This window comes from Leucopleurus acutus (assembly GCF_964270905.1).
Source record: "Leucopleurus acutus genome assembly, chromosome: 3".
Classification (NCBI taxonomy): domain Eukaryota; kingdom Metazoa; phylum Chordata; class Mammalia; order Artiodactyla; family Delphinidae; genus Leucopleurus; species Leucopleurus acutus.
The window spans coordinates 32,660,147-32,686,043 of record NC_139145.1 but is presented as its reverse complement, the minus strand read 5'-3'; the positions used below and the strand labels follow the sequence as shown (position 1 = coordinate 32,686,043).

General features: G+C 45.0%; 1 protein-coding gene across 3 annotated transcripts in view; it reads left to right on the top strand.

The window, feature by feature from the left end:
• Positions 1–25,897, top strand: part of TENM2 (teneurin transmembrane protein 2) — a gene marked incomplete at both ends in the record, with an annotated part of 1,201,679 nt that overhangs the window by 1,019,133 nt on the left and 156,649 nt on the right. For 2 of the 3 annotated variants that reach the window (XM_082835729.1, XM_082835731.1), the window contains 4 exons: positions 933–1,034; positions 17,962–18,156; positions 23,297–23,497; positions 25,203–25,388. In XM_082835729.1, the coding sequence (XP_082691855.1) occupies positions 933–1,034; positions 17,962–18,156; positions 23,297–23,497; positions 25,203–25,388 (684 nt within the window). Of the gene's footprint in view, positions 1–932; positions 1,035–17,961; positions 18,157–23,296; positions 23,498–25,202; positions 25,416–25,897 lie in introns of all 3 variants that reach the window. The other variant, XM_082835730.1, reaches the window with a different exon arrangement.

Sequence of the window (25,897 nt, the reverse complement as noted above, 5' to 3'; positions counted from 1 at the left end):
ATCACCAAGCCAATGTCCCCAGCTCCCCAAGGACTGTGTCATGTCATCTTTGGGGCATAGTGGCTTTTGATCATCTTAGTAATTTAGAACCTGAAAGTCTAAATGTGTTTATTTGAATGTAAGGCAAAATTAGGTTAATAATAATCATAATTTTAAAAGAGTATGACTCCTTCTGTGCAGACCCAAATCAATATGAAAAAGTTCCGAAATTATCCCTTTGAAGGCATTACTTGAGGGTACACATAGCAAGGTAAATCACGAAATAAGATGGCTATACAGGTTAGAACAAGGGTGAACTAATCGATTTTCATGAAAAATAAGATCTGCAAAAAGCTAGGCATAAAAGACCTTTTGTACCACCCCAAACCTACTACTTAAAGAATCCCCAAATCATGCCAAAATTGATCAGTCTTACGTATTTAGACTTCTCTTTCTTTAATGCAGGGGATTTTTTTACTCTGTAAATCTGAGATCAGGAGCCACCACTGTCATTTGGAGAATCACTCTCTATCCCTAAGGCTAAAAGCTGATATCCCACATCTCAGACCACATCTCAGATTGACAGGATGATGTTGGGGCAGGGTGGGGCTTACAGTGTTTAAAAACTTGCCAGCATTCAATCTTGGAAAATTGTAGTTTTTAAATCCAGATAAGTAGTTTCTTTTGAAAAAGCAAAAATTGCAGCAGTATTAGCCCCATATTCCTGCCTGGGCTAATCACACGGAGAGCAGTGGTTACATCCATGCGTTGTTCAAGTTGCCCCAGTCCCCACCCATCCCTGTTCTCCTCCTTCACTCACTTCTCCCTACCGGTCCTCTGTAGGCACCTGAGGTTACTACCACTGCTCCTGAAAAACAGTGGATGGCTGACTATCAAATTGCCTCACCAGCAGGCAGAGAAAAAAGTAATTGTTCAATTTCTCTCTTTTTCAGATTCAGTGCAGGACTGTCCACGTAACTGCCATGGGAATGGCGAATGTGTGTCCGGGCTGTGTCACTGCTTTCCAGGATTTCTAGGAGTAGACTGTGCTAAAGGTATTTACCACCACTTCCCTGCTATGACTGGAAAATAGAAAATAGGCTTCTCAAAAAGGGGTGGGAGAAGGGGCACCAAAGTAGCCTCCCCAGCAAATTCCACTGGGATATCTTGTAAACCCGTGCATGCTACACGTCCTAATGCTTTGGCAAAGAGTAGACTTCGATGTGTGACAACTGGCCAGTATACCTGTGAGAGCAGGGCAGGTATCCTTGCCATTGAGGTGTGCTGAGAAGAAAGACTTGCTAAAAATGAGATGGTTAGATTTCCTGTAAAAGCAGAAGTGAATTACCATCGCTCCTTTCTTATAATCATTAACGTCCATGAAATGGAAGATTAAGCATCTCAGGGTTAGTAAATTTCATTCATTCTGGCCAGCTATGCTCTTAATCTGGGGAGTGCTATTTATCTTGGCTGAATTGGTTTTAAATTGTATTATTAATTTATCTACACTGCTTTGCACAGGATGATGGGGGCCCTGGGATTCTTGGGGGGGAAAGTATTATAGGAAAGAAAATGACTCTCACAAGAACAGAGGACTTAGGGCTGCCTACCTAGCTAGCAAGAGACCTTGAGCCTGACCTTCAAGCAGTGCGATCAGAGGCGAGTGCAGCGGAGAGCAGAGTTTCTCACACTTTTTAGACATGGTATGTGCACACACACACACACACACACACACACACACACACACACACACAAGTGTACATTCTAGATAAATACAACCGTAAAATTAAAATGAGACGTTCACAAACAACACTTCATGTTTCTTTTCTATTCTGTACCGTTTCACTTTTTATTAATGAAATACACTGACTACGCTGATTCCCCACCCGCCAGTGAGTCTGAAAAACAGTGATGGAGAGGTTCCAGGCCCTTGCTCAGGAGTCAGGCATTCCTGGGTTCCAATCCCAAGCTCAGCCATTCAGGATCTCTGTGATCTTGAACAAGTGATCTAACGTTTCTGAATCTCCGTTTCCTCCTCTGGGAAAGTGGGGAATTCCTTCCTAAATTCATCCTGAGGATGGAATGCAAGAACACACCCCAAGCTCTTAGCAGAACACACTGTGAGCACTCGGAGGGTTTAGTCTTACCATCTTTTATTTACATAGGTCATAGTATATTTACTTATACATTCATATAATATTTTCATCCTTTTATGTGCTCCTCATTAAAAGAGCATCCTACCTTGACGTTCTGAGAGAGAGGCAGTCATTAGTCAAGCCGCTCTGGAAAAGCTAAATCACAATGGCTTGGGGAAATCGTATTTCAGATACTCACAGTATTTCAAAGATTTGCGGTGCCCATCCTTCTGAATGCTGACTGATCAGTGACTAGGACTCTTTTAAGTGCCTGAAGTTCTGGATTTGGTTGCGCGTGTGTGAGACTCATTCCTAGATGACACCACCTATGGATACATTCATAAAGGTTTGGTAAAACCTGTCAGACGCAAAAGGAGAAGAGAGCACGAAGCTGCTTCGCTCCTTGGCACGCTCTGCCCCGGGGCACGTGGACACATGCCCAAGCAGACCCTGGAGCCTGGTGTTCCTCGCAGCCAGCCCTTTGCTCCGGTTCTGAAGGGCTCTGATGAGGCAGGTAGATGACACCCTGCCGCACGGTTGCCATGTACTTTTCAGAACGAAGGCTTTCAAGGAGGGAAAACCTCAGTAGCATTCGAATGGCTTTCCTCGCGTAATCTAATTTCCTAGGAGTGAAGGCCTTAATGAGAGGAAGGACAGAATAGTCCTTTTATCTGTGGCTGCAAATGGGCTGAACCCTCAGCTGCAGGGCCTGTGAGCTGTAAATGTATATTAACACTGACACACATCAATGTATTATTAATCCCCAAAAAACGTGTGTGCTCTGACTGCACATCCAGGGATCAGCCTTTCAGCCCTAAGTACCCCGGCCATTTAAGAACTCTTCACTCTCGATCCATTTGCAGATGAGCGTCCATTCTGCATTATGGATCTGTAATGGGGTGTGCATTTGGCTGCTTAAAAGGCCTCTTGGTGTGCGTTTTGCATTTACCACCTGTACTGTGGCCAGGCGCGCGCTCTGAGCGTGCATTAGCCATGGTATATAATTGATCCTCGCGAAACAAATATCGAGTGGCTGTTAAGAGTAGTTCCTCCTGCACACTCAGAAGCTGTTCCTGAAATCGGCCTCTGAACCTGTATATTTTAATTCAGCTGTTGATGCCTACAGTGGACAAAATTGAAGCATTTGGAGATTAAAATTGCTTTCTCCTTGTTTCCCCATTTATTCTTGGCAAAGTTGGCTTAAGAATGTCAGGAGTAAGCTTCCACCGCTTTGCCCTAAAGATGTTGCTTCCTTAGTATTTTTGAAATTTAAGCTACTTCATTAGTAATGATGGTGTTTGGAAACACTCTAAACCCTTGTTTCACACACTTTGCTCTTTCATGTACCACCTTTATGTTTGTTGCCGAATTCGTGGGCCATCAGAATTTTTATTTCCTTCACATATTTCTTTGAGTCTACCCATTAGGTTTACACAGATGAATTTATTTTAAAAGGACTCAGGTCAAAATGAACAGTTAAAAAAGAGAAAATTGGAATCCATTGCAATAAATAGGAAATGTTAGTGCCGCCTTTAAATCTACTGAGAAAGGAGTATTTCCCTTTTTTTAAAATTTTATTGAAGTATAATTGATTTACAATGTTGTGTTGGTTTCTGGTGTACAGCGAAGTGATTCAGTTTTATATTTTTTTTCATATTCTTTGCCATTATGGTTTATCAGAGGATACTGAATATAGTTCCCTGTGCTATACAGTAGGACCTTGTTGTTTATCCATCCTATATATACTAGTTTGCATCTGCTAATCCCAAACTCCCAATCCATCCCTTTCCCACCTCCCCCTCTGCCTTGGCAACCGCAAGTCTGATCTCTGTCTGTGAGTCCGTTTCTGTTTTGTAGATATGTCCATTTGTGTCATATTTTAGATTCATATAAGTGATATCATATGGTATTTGTCTTTCTCTTTCTGACTGACTTCGCTTGGTATGTTAATCTCTGGGTCCATCCATGTTGCTGCAAATCGCATTATTTCATTCTTTTTTATGGCGGAGTCATATTCCATTGTGTGTATATGTACACCACATCTTCTTTATCCATTCGTCTGTTGATGGACATTTAGATTTTTCCCGTGTCTCAGCTATTGTAAAGAGTGTGCTATGAACATAGAGTGCATGTATCTTTTTGAGTTACTGTTTTGTCCAGATATATGCCCAGGAGAGGGATTGCTAGCTCATATGACAACTCTATTTTTAGTTTTTTGAGGAACCTCCATACTGTTCTCCATAGTGGCTGCACCATGTACATTCCCACCAACAGTGTAGGAGGGTTCCCTTTTCTCCACACCCTCTCCAGCATTTGTTATCTGTAGACTTTTTAATGCTGTTCAGACTGGTGTGAGGTGATACCTCACCGGAGTTTTGATTTGCGTTCCAGCAAGGAATCTTTGCGCTGCCCTGAGCAATCAATCCCAGTCAGCTTCTCACACGTTCATTTCACGTCAGGAGTCCCCACATTGGGTCCTGCTGTATATATGGCACATGTGAAGCAGCCTGGCTCCTAGATAAATTCAAGCCTTGAGCGTCTCATCTCCTAAGTATGGGCTCCTGAAAATAACAAAATCCACTACCTACACCTGTGTGATATAGCGAGCACCCAGTAAAAACAGGCACGCAGATTGAACTCTACCAGCTTCAGATGGGTAAACCTAACGATTAGCTCCTCGTTTACTTGTGGTCGCTTAAGCCTCCTTTTCGGGTAGTTTTAATAACAATTAATAGTTATTACTATTATATATATATATAGTATAATACATACTATCTTATCTGTTCTCATATCAACATATCATATGTTGATATGTATCTGTATCTCATATTTCATATCAACAATGTGAGATAAATCCTATTTTAACCACCACCCCCCCAATATTTTAAGCTTTTTATATTAAAAGCATTTTTGTCTTGCAGTCAAGTTGCAAAAATGTACATAGAGTTCCCAGAGTTCACTCAGCTTCCCCTAATGTCAACATTTTAGATTATCAAAGTTCAGTTAGTGAAACCAGGAAATTAACATTGATCGATGCTATTGACTAATTCACAGACTTGTTTCCAATTTTGTCCTTTTTTTTTTTCTGGTCCAGATCCCACACTGTGTTTAGTTGTCATGTCTCCTTAGTCCCCTCCAATCTGCGAGGGCTCCTCTCTCTTTTCTTGTCTTTCATGACCTTGACCGTCTTGAAGAATACTGGTCAGGTATTTTTTAGCTTGTCCCTGGATGCGGGTTTGTCTGACGTTTACTCGTGATTAGATGGAGGTTATGCATTTTTCACAAGATGCTATGCCCTCCTCAGTGAATCCTATCAAAGATGCATTTCTGATCTTTAACAAGAAAAAGATTCAAATGGGCTTGTGTGTGTGAGGGTATGTGTGGTTGCGGGTGTGAGCATGTGTGTACCTTCCCCTCACCCCTCACGCATAAGGCAGAGATGCTTGGGTGGCCGTATCCTGTTGGTCCAGCACAGTCTGTCAGTGACTATGACACATCGCTACTCACAAACAACTTTTGAGCCCAGGAAGCTCATAGGTGTTAGCAGGGAGTGACCTGGAGCAGCCAGGGTGAGGTAATCGAGCTAGCAAGTGCAGACAGGAGAGAGCTGGTCCCGAGGCCCCTGCTACCCTGAACAGTGCATGCCATCTCCCGGCCGTGGCCCGCAGTCATGTCCCTTCTTTCTTGATAAAAGCCCTTAGGAGGTCCTGAGCCCAGGTCCACCCGCATCACAAACTCACATTCCCCTTTGTTCCTGCACTGCCAGCTGTGCCCAGGATGCCTCGGGTCTGCCAGTTTCTGCTACTGCAGGCAGCCGGCATACTCAGGCCCTCCTGCCAGAGGGAGAATTCGCCACATTCCCATCACATCCGAGCGGCCGGGTGTATGTCCGAGTGACAGGAACGCGGATTTACTCTCCTGACCTCATGCTGCACCTCCCGTGCCCTCAGATGTGCGGTGCAGACAACAGCTCCTTGTCTCCTGATAAACCTGACAGTCTGCATCAGGCATCTGACGACATCCTCACAGTGAATGGAGGAAGCAGTTGGCATGAATTTGCAGGACATTCGTTCCTCAGCCCCCACCAAACCGGGGGCTCCGAGGGGCTCAGATGTCAAAGTGGAACTGACCCTCGCCCCAGAAGAATGTATGAGGGTTCTAACACCTTGTTCCAAATCAGTCAAGGGGACCAAACTTATTCGTGCGTCCAGCAAACGCTTATCATATGCCTGCACTAAGCAATGATGGGCAAGAATGCCAGGGCCTGCCTTCTGAGAGCTTCCGGTCTGACGGATGCACGTGATAAGGAAGTGGGAAATGGAAGCCTAAGTCCAAAATGCTGGGTTGTGGGCTCTGAATGCTATTATAGATGTTATTAAGGAGACGATAAGGAAGTTCATGAAGCAACGAAGTGTGGATCTGTGAAAATAGTCAATTAGTATCGGGGAATGTGAAGAAAATTCCATGGGGGGAGAGTCTAGTAAAGGAGCTACACTGAATAGTGTCTTCTAGCATAGAATTTCATTAATTGCTTAATGCAATAAACAATCTGTTCAGATTCAGAGCTTGAGGAAAGATGGCATTTCTTTCCCAATAACTCGTACCATTTTCCATCAGGTGCCTCTCTTGTCCAGCTAGAACCGTGCTTAGGATTCAGTTATTGTTTAGTTTATGTTTTTTTCTGTTATTACTAATCCCCTTGCATGACTTTCTCATTACTATACTTCTATGCTATTTGTTGCGGGCTAGATGCTTTTTAACTCTGATTCCTTTTTCTTTCATTAACTTTTATTGAAAGGTCTCTCAATGACTTAAGATGCTTCCTCGGGTCGCGTGTAAAGCAGTTTTGCCTTTCGGAAGACATCCAAGGCTTCTGATGATCTTGTTTTGACACTGGCTTCTCAGACGGCATATTTGGTGCTGAGCTTAAGGCCCCAACCTGCAGTAGAAACTTAACACACCAGAGCCTTCCTTGTTCGGTAATGCGTGTTTAATAGCGATTAGAAACGACAGCGCCCGCTGCAGATCAGCCGTCAGGGGAGGCCCAGAAACGCCACGACCACGGGAACATGAAGTCTTCTTTCTGGGGGTTGGTCTCCGCTCCTACCCAGTTTGTGTGGCGCCTTGAAAAGACAGAATGGGGATCTTGCCAGTTTTCTCCCATTACCTGGCAAACGTACCCACTACTCAGTCCTTCTCGGCCAAGTGCTGGCACAAAAGTCAAATCATCATCATCGTCGTCATCGTTGCTGACATGTATTGAGATTTTACTATGAGCCAGCCACTGCACTGAGCAACTGCATAATTATCTCATTAAGTCATTACTTGTCCTATTTTATAGATGACTGTGATCCCCTGTTACAGAGGAGGAAAATGAAACACAGAGACGTTAAGTAACATGCTCAAAATCACTCCGCTCATAAGCGGTATTGCTAGGATTCAAACCAAGCAATTTGGCCTGCCCTCTTAACGCTAGACCAGCCATGAGATGGATTCACCTCAGAAGATGTGAGGTGTAGGGAAGACGTGCTTTGCAAGTTTGTGTGGCAGTTGCACACTAGGATTAGGGTTTGAACCCCAGAAACCTTAAGGAGAGGAAACTAGGGTTTACTAGGTAGAGAGTGGCAAAGCAGGCATTTGAAACAAAGTCTGTCTGACATCGCAGCCTGTTGCTCTGAGCCACTGTCCTCCCAGCCCCAAGCTGGGACATCCTATCACCTCCCTCATCTTATCATTTGCCAACTCCTATTTCATCGACCTTCAACCCATTGTTCTCCTGTCCTCACAGCCACTGCCCTGTTCACTTGGCCACCAGCTCTCCCCGATGGCATTTCTCCTACTCACCACCTGTGGCGTTCTCCCAGAGCTCTTAGGAGCATGACACTGCTCTCCCCAAACACCTTCAGTGGCTCCCAGTTGCCTCCCACAGTGGTTGTCAATCTTTGGTTTAAGGACATTTATCTGGGGAGATTGTTATAAATGCGTACTCCCAGGCTCTTCCCCCATGCCAGCCGGTTCTGAAGCAGTAGGACTGGTGTGTAGCTCAGGCACGTGCACATTTTTAATGATCCTCCAGTAGGGCCCTGATGCTGGTGGTCAGGGGCCATAGGCTGAGAATAAATAACATATTTCTTAGAATGAGGTTCAGGGTCTTCCATGATCTGAGCTCCTTTGGCACCATCTCCCACTAAGTCCCATACACCATAGATTCCAGCTACTTGTCCCTCATGGACACCACGGCCCTGCTTCTTCCTCTCTACTCATGCCACTTTCTTGGCTGGAATGTTCTCATCCTTCCCAGACTTTCCTATCTGCTGCTGATCCTTGAGGACCAAACTCCCAGGTCACCACCTCCCTGATGCGCCCACAGAGAGAACCCTGCAGTCACACAGGACTTGGCGACACCTTGGCAGTGGCCCTTCATCCTGTGCCATGTTCTAGCTGGGGGGTGACATCGGTTTCTCCCACTGGATCACAAGCTTCCAGCCGTTTTCTTGGTATCTCCCTGCACCTAGTTTGGCACCCAGGAGATAGTAAGTGCTCTCTAAATGTCTAGGGGCTTGAATTTAGGGGTCAGAGATCATACAGATGAAAACATTGCTGGGAAATGTACAAGACAAAGTGAATGCTAGAAAACAAGATTCAAATTTGTTGGATTAATCACACAGGGATAAATCAGCCAACACCGAGACACAAATTTCAATGAAGGAAGGGAGAGAGCAAGTGAGGGAGGGGAAATGGAGGAATGAAGAAAGGGAGGAAGGAGCAACAGTTTACAGAAAAGAAATACCATTTGTTCTGCACTTTACCTGCATCCTCTCAGAAGGACAAAGCTATGAAGAATGGAAGCTGCGGAGTGTGAATTGGCTCGGCTTGAATCCATGCTCCTCTAGTTAACTGTTCCCATTTTAGAAAATTACTTCACCTCTCTGGGCCTTTGTTGTCTCATCCATAAAATGGGGGCAGTAGCAGTACTACCTGATGGATTGCCGTGAGGACTAAAAAGTAAATGCATGTAAAGCGTGTAGAACCCTGCTCGGCATGTATTAAATGCTCCATAAACATTAGCCAGCATTAATCTTCACAAGCCTTTGAAATCATTGTTATTATCCCTATTTTACAGGAGAAACAGAGACTTAAGAGAAGATAGGCTACTTGCCGAAGGTCACACTGCAGGCTAGATTTTGAGGCCATGTCTGTCTGACTCTGAGGCTTATGGCCCTAACTTGGTTTTCCTAACTTGGCAGGAAGATCCCCTAAAAGGGGGGCAGTGACCACTCACTCTCAAAGCCCTCACAGACAGCGCAGCCACCTGACTCTCCTGGCTGGCTCCCCTGCCCGCCCCCCACCCCACCGCTTACCCGTCTCCCCATCAGTTCCTCCCCTTAGTGGACGTCTGCGCTCAGGAGAGAGATGACAAGCCCCTTCATCCCCACCACCCGAGAAATGCTTTCCTCAGAGCATCCTTTGCAAAGAAGCCACTTTCCCCTTTCACAGCTGGCCTCACCTCTCTCAGTGAAAGATGATCAGATCCCACCTGTCCTTCCTGGAACCACCTAGCATGTTCCTTCAGACCCTCCATCTTTCACACCTGTCTTCCTCTGCCACCCCAGCTGCTCCCCGCAATCTCCTGTAATGCAGACAGGCCAGGGGCCATGGCTGCTGCCCACAGGAGCCATTCCATGATCCATTGCAGTTCGAGGCTGAATCCCACCTCTCCTTTGTCCCACCCTTGACCTGAGAAAACGTGCAGGAATTCCTTGGCAGCAAGAACCCAGGAGGTGGGGTTTGAAGCCAAGCCCTTGGTTCGTGCTTTGCAGAAAGTGTCTCCACACTTGGCGAAGTCACCTTTGATAAAACGGTCGAAGAACCTCTGCACATATTCAGCACAAAGTGCGTGCCGGGCCCGGTGCAAAGGGTTTAACCAGAGTGATCTTGTGTCATCCTCACATCCTGCATCATTATCATCCCCATTTCACAGCTAAGGAAACTGAGGCCCAGAGAAGTTAAGGTACTAGCCCAGGTATGGCTTTAGAACCCTATGTATCAGAATCCCCTGTTAACTCACAGCTTGCTGGCTTCTCCCCACCCGCCCCCCAAAGTTTCTGATTCAGTAGGTCTGGGGTGCTAGCATCAGCCCGGAGAGCTTGTTAGATATCCAAACCTTCAGGCCCCACGCCAGACCCTCTGGATCAGAATCTCACTCTCACGGCATCCCCCAAATGACTTACACGCGCATCCAGGTCTGAGTCTGGATGACGTTGCCCTTGGACTCTGCTCATGTAGCCCAGAGAGATCTGAACGGCAGCAGCATTACCACTTTTATCTTCCTTCCCCCCAGCTTGCCAAGCAGGTGTGGAGGATGCCTGCCTCCCCAGTTTGGAAGCTGCAGTGCCCTTTATGTGGTGCCCTCATGTGAGTCCATGCCTCTAGAACGTGGCCACTCCCGCTGTTTCCCAGGCTTGTTGCATCACCAAGCATAAATCACTTGGCAGGACCTACCTCAGTCAGCCCTCCCCCAAGTCAAAGTGCTTCTGAGACTAAAAGCTTTCTGTTTCCCTTTTAAACTACTAGATGAGTTGCGGAACAGTCTTACAAAGCAGAGTGCCTAACCCCGGAGAAACTTGCTGTAGGTGTGATGCGTACAGAGGTGGGGAAGTACTCCGGTTTTAGAAAAAAACTTCCGTACTGGGAAAAAAAAAACAGTCTTTAGAGAGGTCAGCTGGGATGGGTGCTGGGAAAGAGAGTGTTTCCCCCCTCTTGTGTCTTTACGATGTGACGATTTGGAACAATTTTCTCCTAATAAAAATAATGATAATAAAATCAAATCTATAGATTTCTTATTATGTGCCAGGCATTGTACATGCACTTCACAGACAGTACTTCATTTCATCCTCTTAAAAACACCATGGGTTTTTCATCCGGAATTTTTGTCCCATTTTAAAGATAAGGAAATTGAGGTGAAAAATAGTGTCCATAGTTACACAGCTGGTAAAAACCAAAGGGAAATTCGGGCTAACTCACAAGCCTACACTGCCTGGTATTGTTCTACCTGCTGGGGAGACGGCAGTGAATAAACAGACCTTCGTGTCTTGGGGGAGCTCCCACTCGTGGATGACGAGACACCAATAATTTGCAAGCTGGTCTCAATGCTTAAAGCATAATAAGAATGAAAAGCTACTTCAATCTGGACTTGAGCTGCAAAAAGCTTACTGTGTACCCTGAAAATTTCAAATATTCATTATATAATTAATGCTGTTCAGTCACACACACACACACACACACACACACACACACACACACACACACTCTTAAACTTTTTTAAGAACAGCTTAAGCACTTATCGATTGAGAACTTTTATAACTCTCAAAATGGAGGCATCCCCATATCTCTACAGGTATTTTAAATGAGTTGAATTAATCATAGGCTTAAAAGTCTCTTGCGATCTTCGTTAACTTCCCTGGGTTTAATTAAAACATCTGTGCACTTTTAATTTATCGATTCATCCAACTCATATGTCATGTTTTTAACACACCCCAGTATGCTCTGCATCATTTTTAACCCGATTTCCACTTAACTAAAGCAATTAAATTCACCCCGGATTAATTAAAGCATCCATACTTTGGTGCTTAAGTCAGCCCGTGCTTCTTTCCCCACATGGCTCCTGAATGTCAGAGATCTGACGCACCTGATGAGTTTTTCGTCCTTGTGGAAATGCTTCCCTGAATCACTTCCTGGCTTATTAATATGCCATCTGACAGAACGGGAACGAGGAAGTGGGTGCACCTGAACTTTGGCCCTCTGAGCCAGAGACTGTGCCGCCGTCTGTCAGAAGCTTCCTTCGCTTTCCTCTCTTCACGGGGGGCCTGCTGGATCTTGCCCCCCTCCCCCGAGACCAACTAGAGTGTCTGAGTGGTCCAGGCAGGAAGGTGGTGGGTAGCTGTTCTGCTCAGAGCCAATCATCGTGAACAGAATGCCTGGTGATCTTTGCATTTATACTTTCGTCATTGCTCCTTAGTTCTGCTTTCCAACCTCCTCACTCTTCCTACAAAAAACAGTCCTTTCTTGTCCTGACCATTGAATAGGGAGGGAAAACTGAGGCACCAGCCTCGACAGGCTTCTCCGTTGGGCATGGGATGCCAGACAGCTCTTCAGATAGGGACAAGTGATCCCCCTAGAAACTAGTTTGGATTTCTGCCCCTACCCACCGTGACAGAGCCCGTTTCCCCTCAGCCATGGCAGTGTTGAGGGTTATCAGTCTTTTAGATTTGTTTTGTTGTTTTTTTGTTTAATTGAAGTACAGTTGATTTACAGTGTTGCGTTAATTGCCGTTGTGCAGCAAAGTGATTCAGTTGTACATATATATACATTCTTTATTTATATTCTTTTCCATTATGGTTTATCATAGGATATTGAGTATAGTTCTCTGTGCTATACAGTAGGACCTTGTTTATCCATTCTATATATAAAAGCCTATAGATCTTTTTAAATCTAAGTCAAGGATTATTTCTCATTTTTTTATCTATACTTATTTAATGGCTAATGAAGCTGAGAATCTTTGCATACTTTTATTGGCAGTGTAAAATTATATTTATATGTCCTTTGCCCAGGTTTTCGTTTGTCTGTTTTTGTTGATTTGTAAGAGCTCTTTGTGTATTGCATATATCAAACATTATTCTGTGAAATATGTTAGAAAATATTTTTTCCCAGTGTTGCTCATCCCTCAGTTTTGTTTAGGGTGTTTCCTTTATCATGTAGAAGATTTAAATTTTAAGTGATCAAATCTGATCTTCTTGGTTTCTGGTATTGATGTCTTTTTTATACATCCCACTCTCAAGAAAATAAAATTAGTCTTCAATATTTTTTCTAATACTGTTGTAGTTTATTTTTCTATTTGGATCTTTAATCTGTATCGGATTTATTTCTGAGTGTAGTGCGCAGTAGAGGTCAAACTTTATTGTCTGCCAAATACGGTGTCTAACGCCGCACCGTAAGATGTTACGGAAAAACCCAAACGAACTTGCAGGCCAACCCCATAGATTGTCAATGGCAAGGATGGCGCAAGAAGCAAAACTTGCCTTTCCTGACTTCGGCTTAGCCCCAAGCTACGTCCACAGTCTCAAAAGACAATGGGACACCAGTTTTGGTTTCAAGGACACTGAACTTGGTTTCCCTCACCTCCGCGATCCAAGTATTATATCCTCAATTCCTTCAGGAGACTCAAGGCATCTTTGTTTCTCTGTCCCTTTTCCCCACCACCTAACCCAGCTACTAGCACATATTAGCTTCTTCATAAGTGTTCATTGACTAACTGGGATGTGAGGCAACCAATTGTTAGTACGATTTTGACACTTCACCCAGAGTACTAGGTTCAAGTATTCTCAAGTCTCTTTTCCAGAAGGGTTTTCTATCAGATTGCAAAGCATTTTTAAAAGACACATTATTTGTTTTTTGTTTTTTAATTTTATTGAAGTGTAGTTGAGTTATGATGTTGTGTTAATTTCTGCTGTACAGCAAAGTGATTCAGTTATACATATATATATTCTTTTTCATACTCTTTTCCATTATGGTTTATCAGAGGATACTGAATATAGTTCCCTGTGCTATACAGTAGGACCTTGTTGTTTATCCATTCTATATATACTAGTTTGCATCTGCTAATCCCAAACTCCCAGTTCGTCCCTCCTCCACTCCCCTCCCCCTTGGCAACCACAAGTCTGTTCTCTGTGTCTGTGAGTCTGTTTCTGATTTGTAAATAAGTTCATTTGTGTCATGTTTGACATTCCACATGTAAGTGATATCATATGGTATTTGTCTTTCTCTGTCTGACTTCGCTTAGTATGAGAATCTCTAGGTCCGTCCATGTTGCTGCAAATGGCATTATCTCCTTCTTTCTATGGCTGAGTAGTATTCCATTGTATATATGTACCACATCTTCTTCATCCATTCATCAGTTGATGATCATTTAGGTGGTTTCCATGTCTTGGCTATTGTAAATAGTGCTGCTATGAACACTGGGGAGCGTGTATCTTTTCGAATTATAGTTGTGTCTGGATATATGCCCAGAAGTGGGATTGCAGAATCATATGGCAACCCTATTTTTAAAAAGACACATTGTTCGAAAGTCCCTCCGCATATCTAGCCCAGCCCACAAATGACTTGTCAAGTTGCAGGCATTTTTCCCTCTGTCTGTCTGGCTGGCTGGCTGGGCCTCCTCAACCCCCTCTACCTTCTCTCCAGGTAGTGTCTGTACTGTAAGCTCCAAGTAGGTGGGACCCCTTTAACTTAAAGCAGCAGACACGGGTGGCTTGTCCTGTTACTTCCCACTGAGTAAATAACACTGATAATTCATTTCATCCCTTACAGAGAACTTTGGGGGGAGGAAAAAAAAAAGCTCCAGCTTGATCATTGAAATGAGCTTTACACCATTTAGGTGAATCTAAATGGTGTCATTTCTTTTTGTCATCAGCCTGTTAACTTGTCAGTCTTTAGTGGCAGTGGTCTATTTTTCTTCTGCGCAAGTCTTAGAGCCTCCATTTACTAGATTTAGTAAAACAGGAATAGTGACTTTGTGTAAACATTTTAATTAAGTTTAAATAGGAAGTTGAATGTACAATGCTGTGCTCCTGGAAAGCCTTAGGAACAGGGGAGACAGACGAGGACATGAAACTTTCCACATGTGATTCCAGAACCATCTTCCTCCCACAACCGGAGAAGACTAGGGGAAGAAAAAGATGATGTCTTTCTGTTAGTATTATTTGATGCTTTTCTGGTGGTGGTGGTGTGTGTGTGCGCCTTTGAGACCTACTGCATTTTTAATTTTATTAACCCTTGAAGTCAGTCTGGAGATTCAGTTTGGAATTTCATAAGGGAACATCCGTTAATTACAAACCAGGTGTCAGCTACTGTTTTGAGTCCTCAGGCATTTTAGCACACTTACCATCAACTCTGAGAGAGAATTTTTTTGATGGGGAAAGTGGGTCTCAGAGAAGTACAGTGATCTTGTCAAAATCCCAAGGCTGGTAAGTGATGGGTCAGGATTTGAACCCAGGTCATTCTGGCATCGAAACCCTTATTCTTTCCACGTGTGTTCCATTATCACTTCCAGGCAGGTGCAGTCAGAATTGTTTATCCTATAATCTGTCATAAAAAGAAAGATCTTGTAGATTTAGTGATAGTAAAACTATAAGAAAAGTTATTAATGCAGGAGGTCCCCACCTCACGCAGCCTCTCACATGAGAATCAAGCTGAGCCTTACATACTGTGATGCTCTGGGTTGAGTTGTGTCTGAGGATGAGTCAGTTACCCTGAGGGAAGGAGTTCTCCGTGCAGGTCAGCCCAGTGACCGCTGGAAGGCGCTCATCTGACACTTGCCCTCTGTCCCATGGTAAATGGGTTACGAGAGAGCGTCGTTCTTCTTTAACCTGCCTTCGGCTTTTGTTACGTGACATCAGCAGAACCTGTCAAGCGCCCTGCTTTCTGGAGAACATCACAGTGTTTTTCATTTTCTACCACCCTCCTGGTGAGCATACAGCAAACATATTGAAGGAAGGCTGCATTTAGAATGTGGAGAACTCCCTGACCTGACTATTCTCTACCTTTTTTTTCCCTGAGTAATTTAAGTAGGTCATATTTTAAATTTGACTTCCCAGGCACCTGGTTTTAAATAAAATCCATTCTTACCTTCTAGACAATCCAATTTTTTTTCACCACTTGGAGTCTATGCAGAAGAAAAACAGTTACAGTATGAATAAAGTAAATAAACCTAACTGTGTTTTATCAATTAATAAAGACAATAATTGTTTCCTCCTTACGTTCTACCCTCTTCCACCTTTTGGGTGGAAGGAAAGTGCAATGGGAGCCCATTGGTGGTGATTTGATGTAACTTTCTCTGCCATCCAGGACAAGTTCAATATATAACCCTCATGTCAGAAACAGCCCTTGCAGCTCTTATCACTAGGCATGGGTAGCCACGCTTCTTACTGTTTTCCTGTTTGAGTGTGCAGGGGAAGAAGTGCGGTAAGAAATAACGCTGATTCTAGTCTTCCCACCAGGAGATACCCCACAAGTGTTACCTAGATCAGAAATGGCAAGTGAGTTTTCTCTTGCCACCTCCACCTGCTCCCAAGTCCCAGCCAGGGCGCTACATTGAAGGTTTTTAGGCTCTTCCTAGGCTCAGGAGGACAAGATGCCATGATCTGCCCCTGCAGAGGTGCAGGAAGGGAGGATAGTAGCTCATGTGCACTCATTTGCCCTCCCTGACCTAAAGCTTAGCATGAGTGTTATGGGGCACGGACATGGAACCAATTTACTGTGTCCTGGAAGCCCTCTCAGTACTTTGAGAAAGCCCATCGTTTCTCATACTTGTTGGTATTTGCACGGTCTCTAATCTGAATCTTGGGCACCCTGGTTCAAAACTCTTTGGTCTACCCTCTCTCAGACAATCAGCATGGGTCGCAGCTCTACAGATCTCTCTGCTCAAGTCTCTTGGAAATAGAAGGCATGCTCCCTACATTTAGAAAGAGTTTATCTAAATTTACCATGTAGCTTTGATGTTCTCTCTTTTGATCTCATCCTTCTTCTCTGGTAGATTCATAAGGATAAGAATTCTACTGGAAACGGTTGTTTGTACAACTATTCTAAAATAGAATATGGGGGTGGGGATAGCCCCTCGATCATATGTCAGCTGTTGAGATGTTTTTGTTTCATGTCAGTTTACAGTTAGGGTCAATTACAGTCAACACACACTTCACGAGAAAAAGGCATTGTATGTACGACATGAGGTCCACCCTAGAAATTGTTCTTTCCACACCTTTCATAAATGGCTATTTTGTGCTTGCCCACACGCCCACCACTTGGGAGTCCCTGAATGTCAGGAACATAACAGACATACTTACTCAATCAAGCCAACATTGACGAATGCAACACTGGAAGGAAATCAACAGTGATAAACATAGTCTTGTCCTTGAGTAGCTTACTGTATCTTGGGGAAATTAGACACGGAAGGAGAATTAATTACTGTAAAAACTAAATAGAACATGACCACAAAAGGGGCACGGTAAGGTGGATGGGGCCTTTACTAAGAAGCGATCTAATTAGGTATGTAATCGCGTCAGGGGATGGGGAGACCATTCTAAGTCTTCTACAGGTACATGTGTGGGTTCTGATCCACATTACTGACAGCAGCAACACGCATGTCCATGCAGCTTAGTTAAAGGCACAGCTTAGAGTCCAGGCAACCTGGTTTCCAGTGGAGCCCCCCACTCGTGACCTTTGTGATTTCCAGCAAAGTAATTTCACCAATCTGAGCCTCAGCTATAAAATGGGAGCGTGATTCTAGCCTCCCACCTCGTTGGTTGATCATGATGATTCAGCAGTAAATTGCGCGTGAAGGATCCTATGCCATGCCCAGCATATAATAAGCATTCAGTTGGTGGTAACTGCTGTTATTAGTAGCATTTTTAAAATTAATTTTTATTGGCGTATAGTTGATTTCCAATATTGTGTTAGCTTCTGCTGTACAGCAAAGTGAATCAGTTATACATATGCATATATCCACTCTTTTTTAGATTCTTTTCCCATACAGGTCATTACAGAGTATTGAGGAGAGTTCCCTGTGCTATGCAGTAGGTTCTTATTAGTTGTCATTAGTAGCATTTTTGTTGTGGTGGCCGTTGTTTATCTGAAGATGGCTCTGCACCTCCGTGGCCCAAGTTCCCAGCCAAGAGCACTGCAAGCAAAGCCGAGAGGCCCGGCAGGCTCAGCCTCCTTAGACGGACACAGCCCTTCAGGCGCTGTCCCCAGCCCCATCCTCTGTGACCCGGTGCTCTGTCTTTGCTCTTTGCAGCCGCCTGCCCCGTCCTGTGCAGCGGGAATGGACAGTACTCTAAAGGGACATGCCAGTGCTACAGCGGCTGGAAAGGCGCGGAGTGCGATGTGCCCTTGAATCAGTGCATCGATCCTTCCTGTGGGGGCCACGGCTCCTGCATCGATGGCAACTGTGTCTGCTCTGCCGGCTTCAAAGGCAAGCACTGCGAGGAAGGTAAGCGCCAAGGGGTGGGCTGGGCAGCCATGGGGGCGGGAGGCGTTTGCAGGCCTGGACTTTTGCTAGTGAGCCCAGTCCTGGCTCCGTGTTTTGCAAAGGAAGTTTCAACATTTTGCACTTCAAACCCCTCGGCTTTGATGGACTTCTTAAGCTGTAGAACTTAAGAGAGAAGGCTTGCCCAGCTGACTCTGGAAGACTTGTTTTGTTTTCCCCTTCTTTATGTTAATTAGCTCCTTTTCTTTTTCTCCTCTGTTTTCTGTCTTCTGTCTCCCTCTGCTTCTCCTCCCCTTCCTGCTCTTTCTTTTCCTTTTCCTTCCTTCCCCTTCCCCATCTTCCTCTTTTTTTCTGCTTTATTTAAAATCCTCTGCATTGGGAATTATGGTATCCAGAAGAAAAGACACAAGAATCCTTAATCCTCCTCCCTTCCCCAAAGCTGTTTTCTTTTCTTTTTTTTCGTTTTTCCTTAAAGCTGTCCCTGGTAATCTCAGAGCCACATATGTCTGTGTAAATCTTTCTGCAAAAATTAGTATCAATAGAAGGCAGTCAGGCTTGAAAGACTATAGGTACCTGTGTCATTTAGAGACACCATGTAGGGCAAATGATCCTGGTTACCTACAGTGACAGAGACTTAGAGGAGAGTGGGCGTGCGGCGAGAGGGCTGGGATTTGATGAGTCCTGAAGAGCTCACTGCAGCGTGCTTTGAAGTGGTCGCTAGCACACATGGGCAAACCAAGCCTGATCGGAAGCTGGGGGCGGGGGGGGGGGCGGTTTGGGGGAGGAAGTACAGGAATACAGGGAAAGAGCACCTCTCCGGAGGTGTTCGGAAACCAGCTCTAACTAGTCCTAGTTGCTCTGGTTAGTGCTCCTGGAAGTCATTTGGTAGCAAGGTGTTAGGACCTGTAAGGCACTGGAACTCGGCCAGGCTGCCTGTCAGCCTTCCCCCTCTGTATTTGCCCTTCCAGAGTATGGTTTTAGTTGCCCACCTATTGCTTTTCCCCTTATAAAGAATCAACCACAGTTAGTAGGAAGGTAAAAACCTAGGTTCTCTCCATCTCTCGCCTGCTCCCCTCCCTTTGAATTGGCTCAGTCATTACCACCCTCACTGCAAAGTAATGACAGTGGCTTTCCCTTAGATACCCACACGGAAGCTCCCCTTGTGACTTCTCCCATTTCATAGTTTTTAGAACTATTTCCACAAAGACTCAGCTTCTGTGACATTATTCTTCTAAGATTTTCCAATACATCACTGCTGGTGCCCTTAATGGGGCCCAGAAGTGTGACCCCACCCCCAGATCCTCATTTGCTCAACTCTCTCTCTATTTTTCCTCTGTAATAAAAGGTAGGGGCTTCCCTGGTGGCGCAGTGGTTGAGAGTCCGCCTGCCGATGCAGGGGACACAGGTTCGTGCCCCGGTCGGAAGATCCCACATGCCACGAGCGGCTGCGCCCGTGAGCCATGGCCGCTGAGCCTGCGCATCTGGAGCCTGTGCTCCGCAACGGGAGAGGCCACAACAGTGAGAGGCCCACGTACCGCAAAAAAAATAAATAAAAATAATAAATAAATAAATAAAAGGTAGCCTCCCTCCCTCCATCTGCATCATAAAACCAAACTGGGAGCTTGGATGGAGGAAGTGCTGATTTAATAACCCTGTTTGAAAGGTTAAAGTTCTTAAAGATAAATGGACTGCAGGAGGCAAAGCTGCATTGGCTGAAGACATGGGAGAGGCCAACCATATGACAAGCAAGGTTAACATGACCTTTTGCATGTACCTCATTTGGCAAGAGGATAGTGATAGAGCAATGGTGTTGCCCATCTTAGAATTTTTTCTGTCCAGTCAAGATTGTGCATATCTGTATGAGTGGGATTTCAAGTACTCTCTCAACTTTCTCACTCTCCCACCTGGTCTCATTTAAATGTTCAGAATGAATTAAGCATCCAACAAAACAAGGAAGCCACGTGGATCATTATGAAAGGATGAAATCGCCTCTATTGATTTCTGCTACCCCAAAAGAATGAACCGAGATGATGCATATGCTGTTTTCAAAATAGGAAATGGAATCCGAAAGCCTGGATCAGCCCTTTTTCTTCCATTTAGCTTTTTTCTTTGATAGTCATCATAGTCATAACGTTCAGTTTACCTGAAATGGCCATGGCAATGAAATCAATAGTTGTCATCCTCCATTTCTGCTGCATAAACATTGTTGTACTATTAGCAGATTTGCACAAGAAAATGAAAGGACAGATTCGTGAGGTTTCACTCGATGATGTCTGGGGGAGTGGGAAGGTGAGACCGAGAGAAGAATTGACATATTAGTTTAAGTCAGCCATGTTTTCATGTCAGTTTCATGGTTGAGTCATTTTTCAATGACATTTAACTTCATAACTGTAATTCATGGTTCTTCAGGGGGTTATAGTACATATTGTTTGTAAAACTCCTTGACCTCCTTTTTTATCCTTAGGGACAAAAATTGCATTCACAACCCTTTTTTGTCAAACCTACAGAGGGCCCAAGACTAAATGAGTTCTAATGATTTCAGCTGCCAGAGGGCTGGTGGTATAAGGCACATGGTACTTAGCTGGTAAAGGCCACTGTCCCCCTTTTAAGTATAACACTGTTTCTATTTATAAAGCTTTGTAAAATGCCATCCTCCCTCCTGCCTGCGGAACACTGAGGAGGTGGCCACGAGACCATCGTATGAAACTGGAACCAAATTTAAAATTCATAGTGAAACTACCCCCCTTAAAGTCTGAATTTAGTTATTCCATCAGCTGCTATGATTATATAGCACAAAGGGCATGTTTACTGGTTTCACTGACCTGAGAAAGGGTTATCTCATATTTCTAGATACAACAAATGGTTCGTTTGACGACATTCCACTCCAGGGCTAATAAATCTCAGTGGATTTTCCTCCTTCCTTCATACTGTAATTCAGGCTAGAGAAGCGAAAGCTAATTTATCTGGAAGAAAAGTGTCATTTTTTTCCTTTCCTTTTTTTTTTTTTTTTTTTTTGGTATATTACTTTTTATTTCATCCTTTTAGAAAAAGATCATATGATCGTTTTTTTCAGTTTTTTGAGAACTCCTAGCTATTGGCACCTCCCCAAACATTTTAAGTGGCTAATTATAGATGGAGAGTGATTTTTGAGGCACATAGCACATGAGGTATTTTTGTGTAGATTTTGATTTTGCTGTGTTTGAAATGGGGACAGAGTGAAAAACTAGAACTTCGGGATTTTCTTTTATGAGAAGAATATGGACAAGATTGATTCTGAATGAATGAGTTCATGTTTTGCAGATTCCAAATTGCACAGCATTCTTCCCAAAAGCAAGACGTTGTTAGCACCCTTTTCTCTTTCTTGTCAGTCCTTCACACTGGAAATTCGTCTCATTAACAACAAATGCTTATGGCAAAGTGTGCCGTTTATCCTCACAGCAATTACGTATTGAGCACCTACTGTATTCCCTTGACTGTGAGAGGCATGAGATGTTAAAGACATTGCACAGCCTCTTTGTGAATGTCTTCCATGTGTTTGAATCTTTCAGTTCATTTACATCGGATGTGCTCCACCCTCCTGAATGGAGCAAATTTGAAAATATCAGAAAGGGTTCATGTCATCAGGAGTAATAGTCCCCAAGACAATGAGTTCAACATTAAAGTGATTGTAACCAGAGAAAATGACATCGTCATAAATGTCTCCAACTAATAATAAGTCACTGAAATGTACCTTTTTGAGAGTATTCCTGATTAAAAAAAAACAAAAACAATGGCAGCTTTTGCTTCCCCGTGGCTCAAATAGTTTTGAACTGATTTCCCTAAATAACGTCTTCCTGAGAAGGTCCAAATGGGATCCTGAAAAAACATCTCTTAACGCTGAAAATTCTTATTTCTGCCTCAAGCTGTGCCCCCAGTTGATGGCAGAAGCAAAGGCTTTAATCTAGGCCAACAGACCTGATTTCCAAGCTGTTAAAGTGAGCGAAGTTTATGTCTTAGTCAAATAAGATGACAAGACCCCACCCCCCACCATTGCTCTGATGCATAAGGCACCATCTGAGACTCACGTAAGACCCCTGTTCACCACTCAGACCCCACGGTGTGCAGTGCCCTCTGTTCAGATGCCACTGCATCATTTTCTAGGAATACCTAAGGACGCTGGTCTTCCTCTAAAAAGCCCTATTTGTCCATCCTTAGGCTGGATGGATGTCCAAAGTTTGGGGTCACATTCTCATACAAAAAGTCCTGTCCTGAGAACTGGCCTTTGCAGCTCACCGCTCTCCTCACTTTGAGTGGATTCCAGAGTAATAAACTTCAAGTCTCTACTGGATGTATAGCCACTCTGATTACTAAGAGGGCCAAGCAATCAGACCATGAAACTGGCAAGAACAGCAGTGACTGGAATCTGACCGTTAATTCGCCTGATTAACAGTCTGGGGGGAGGTCAGTGCCACAGCCAGAGACTCACCCATCCATTTTACTAAGATTATGTGTAGGAAGGTTACCCCTTTGGGATCACTTCCACACCCAACTTCACCTCTTCTATCCTGCACATTTACTAACTTCTTCCAGTAGATGTGTGCTCAGAGAATGAAAACTAATTTTAGACTTAGCCTAAGTGAAACTTAATTAGGAAAGTGACTCATGCATGAGTGCCACTGGTTTTCTTTTTCATCTTTTGGTACCTTCTGTAGTCAAGTATTAGTGAAGTTAGACTGAGCCTCTCTACTTTTCTCTCCAAAAGTGAGGGGTGATCGGGTTTGGTATTACACGTAGAGACATCACCAGCCTTCATGGTCCGGTCTCAGAAGCCCTGATGTGGTTCAATAAGACACTAATGCTTCTAAGTACAAGGTTCTCAAGGTTGGATGATACGTCTCTATATTTGGTTCCTCCTGATTCTGCTTGAGAAATCCCCCTTTTTCCTTTACATTCTCTTCAAGTTTGAGATTTGGCGTTTTAGCAAATAAAAAGTCTTTAATTCTTTATGGGTATTCTTCAAGGGGCCATGTACTACCTGGGCTGTTCCATTTGCTTGCAGGCGGGTAGGAATTGGTGCAGCACTGGTCCGTTCAGCTGTAAGCTGGTGTTTCATGGCCCATCCCCCATGAGTGATCAATACTTTTCCTCTTTGTTTTTTTTTCAGTTGATTGCTTGGATCCTACGTGCTCCAGCCATGGGGTCTGTGTAAATGGAGAATGCCTTTGCAGCCCTGGCTGGGGTGGCCTCAACTGTGAGCTGGCGAGGGTCCAGTGCCCAGACCAGTGCAGTGGACATGGTACTTACCTCCCCGATACGGGCCTCTGCAGCTGTGATCCCAACTGGATGGGTCCCGACTGCTCCGTCGGTAAGCCAGGAGGTTTCCTCCTCACTTTCCCCAACACTCATGCCCTGTGTTCCTTCCAAAAGCCCAAACAGATGGGAATCTGCTCTTTCCACTCGGGATGGAGGGACTTTGGTCAGTTGCATAGTACCTCTCTTACTCTATCCTCAGTCATGAAGCCTTTGATCCTTGAGAAAAGAACAAACAAACAAACACCACTTGGTCCTTGTGCCTCGTTGGTTTCATCACTGCAAATGGATGAGGGGCCCGGGAGGGATGCTTCCCTTTGCATTATAGCTTTCTTATGTATGCTCCCTAAAGGTACCAGAAAACAAAACAGAACAATTCAGTCCCAGACAAACTGAACGGAATGTCCTATAAAAGAGAAAAGACGCTCCCTCGGGGTGCCAGGTGAACATGTTATAAAGCTCTGCATACTCCAGTGACAGGAAAATAATGAAGTGGCACTGTACCCTTTATTTTCCTAAAATTAAGAGTACGTGTCTTACCTCCCTAGTGACCTTAAAATGGAATGGTTCAACAGTTCAAGCCAGTCTCCACCTTTCCAAGAATGGTTCCGTTCACACTGTCAAGCGCCTATCCAAGCAAGCCATCATCCTTCCGCCCCCTTCTGTCAGATTACCATGGCAATCAGGAAGGGAATCTATGCGAAGCTTTGCTACAATGGGAAAGAAATGAATATTTCATTCCAGAAGGAAAAAAAAAAAGGAAGAGTCAGTTAACATGGGCTATTTTGGGTATCTTCTCAGCCCACTCGCCTCTGCCTGCAGCTCTGATGTTGGTGGTCCAGGCCAAGCTCTGTGGAGGATGGGGGGAGGGGGCGCCCTAGATCCGAGCCCCAGCGGTGCTACCGACGTGCTGTGTGACTTGGAGTGAGTCACTAACCCTCCTGGTCTGGTTTCCCCTCCCCTGGCATGATGAGCCATGCCTCCCTCAGTAGTCTGTCATAAGGATGAATGTCTGGCACGTGCTTGTCCTCGAGTGAGAGGTCTGGAATGCCAGAGAGTGCATATCTGTCTGTCTGTCTCCTCCCCAACCACAAAAGACTTTGAGCTCCTTTGAGAAAGAGGCTGTGTAAAGGCAGCACGATTAGAGCGGTCACGACTGCCACCAAGGTGCCGATCCGGGTGACAGCTGGGCCTGCAGTCATCAGCGAGGTTGGAGCCGCTGGGTCTCTGACCGGCCTCTGGTCAGTTCAGGCTCTCAACAGGGAAAAGAATCCCAGCTGGCTGGGGAGTCAGCCTCCGCAGGTATCTTTTCAGGTGGGCACCTCCCGGGTGGCTTTACCAAACTGGTTGAGCAACAATGTCTGACCTCTTCCTGGGATGGTCTCCAGCCCTAGAGCAGTGGTTCTCACACTTCAGGGTACATCACAGACACTTGGAGGACTCGACAAAACAGATTTCTAAGTCCCACTCCCCGCGTTTCTAAGTCAAGAGGACCAACCAGGGCATAAGAAGTTGCATTTCCGCATAGTTCCCCAGTGATGGCACTGCAGCCAGTCCAGGGACCCCACTGTGAGAACGCTGCTCTAGAAACTACCTCACAGTGGATGAATACCCAGCCAGTGGAGAGACAGGCCGCCCAGGATGACATACCTGTGGGCCTTGGGCCAGCTCCAGGGACCCGGGCCATGTGTGTGGTCTGGCCTCCGGTGGAGGGTTTCGCCGGCTGTGGTGTTGAGCTGTAATCATTGTTTTTCTTCCAGAAGTGTGCTCAGTAGACTGTGGCACTCACGGCGTCTGCATCGGGGGAGCCTGCCGCTGTGAAGAGGGCTGGACAGGCGCAGCTTGTGACCAGCGCGTGTGCCACCCCCGCTGCATTGAGCACGGGACCTGTAAAGATGGCAAATGTGAATGCCGAGAGGGCTGGAATGGTGAACACTGCACCATTGGTAGGCAAACGGCAGGCACCGAAACAGGCACATATTTGCTTTATTTTCATAAATCGTAGATCTATAGTGATGGTTGTGCGTTGCAACTGGCTGTTCCTGCAGGGACACGAGCGCTCTCCAGCATTTCCTGCTGCCTCTCCAAATCTCCCAGGGCATAGGGAAGGGAAAAGCAAGGTCCTGATTGGAAAAGGCTTTCCCTTCTTTCCAGAATTCCAGATGGGGAGGAAAGGGAGCAGATCGGATAGGAAAATCCATCCAAATTACTAATCGTGGAGAAGGGAAATGCACACGCATGGGAAATGGTCAGGGCCTGGAGGTTTCAAGCACCCCAAATGGCTGTGGTCTTCAAGTCTCCCCTTTTTGAGTACCCTCCCAGCCGGATCCCTGCTTGCTGGCAACAATTGAACTCACTTCTTTTAGACCAGGTTGGATGCAGGGCAGGACTCCCAGGTTTCCTGGGTAACCAGGTACCCCTCTAATAGGTTTGAGCATCCCCTTGTTGTCCCAAG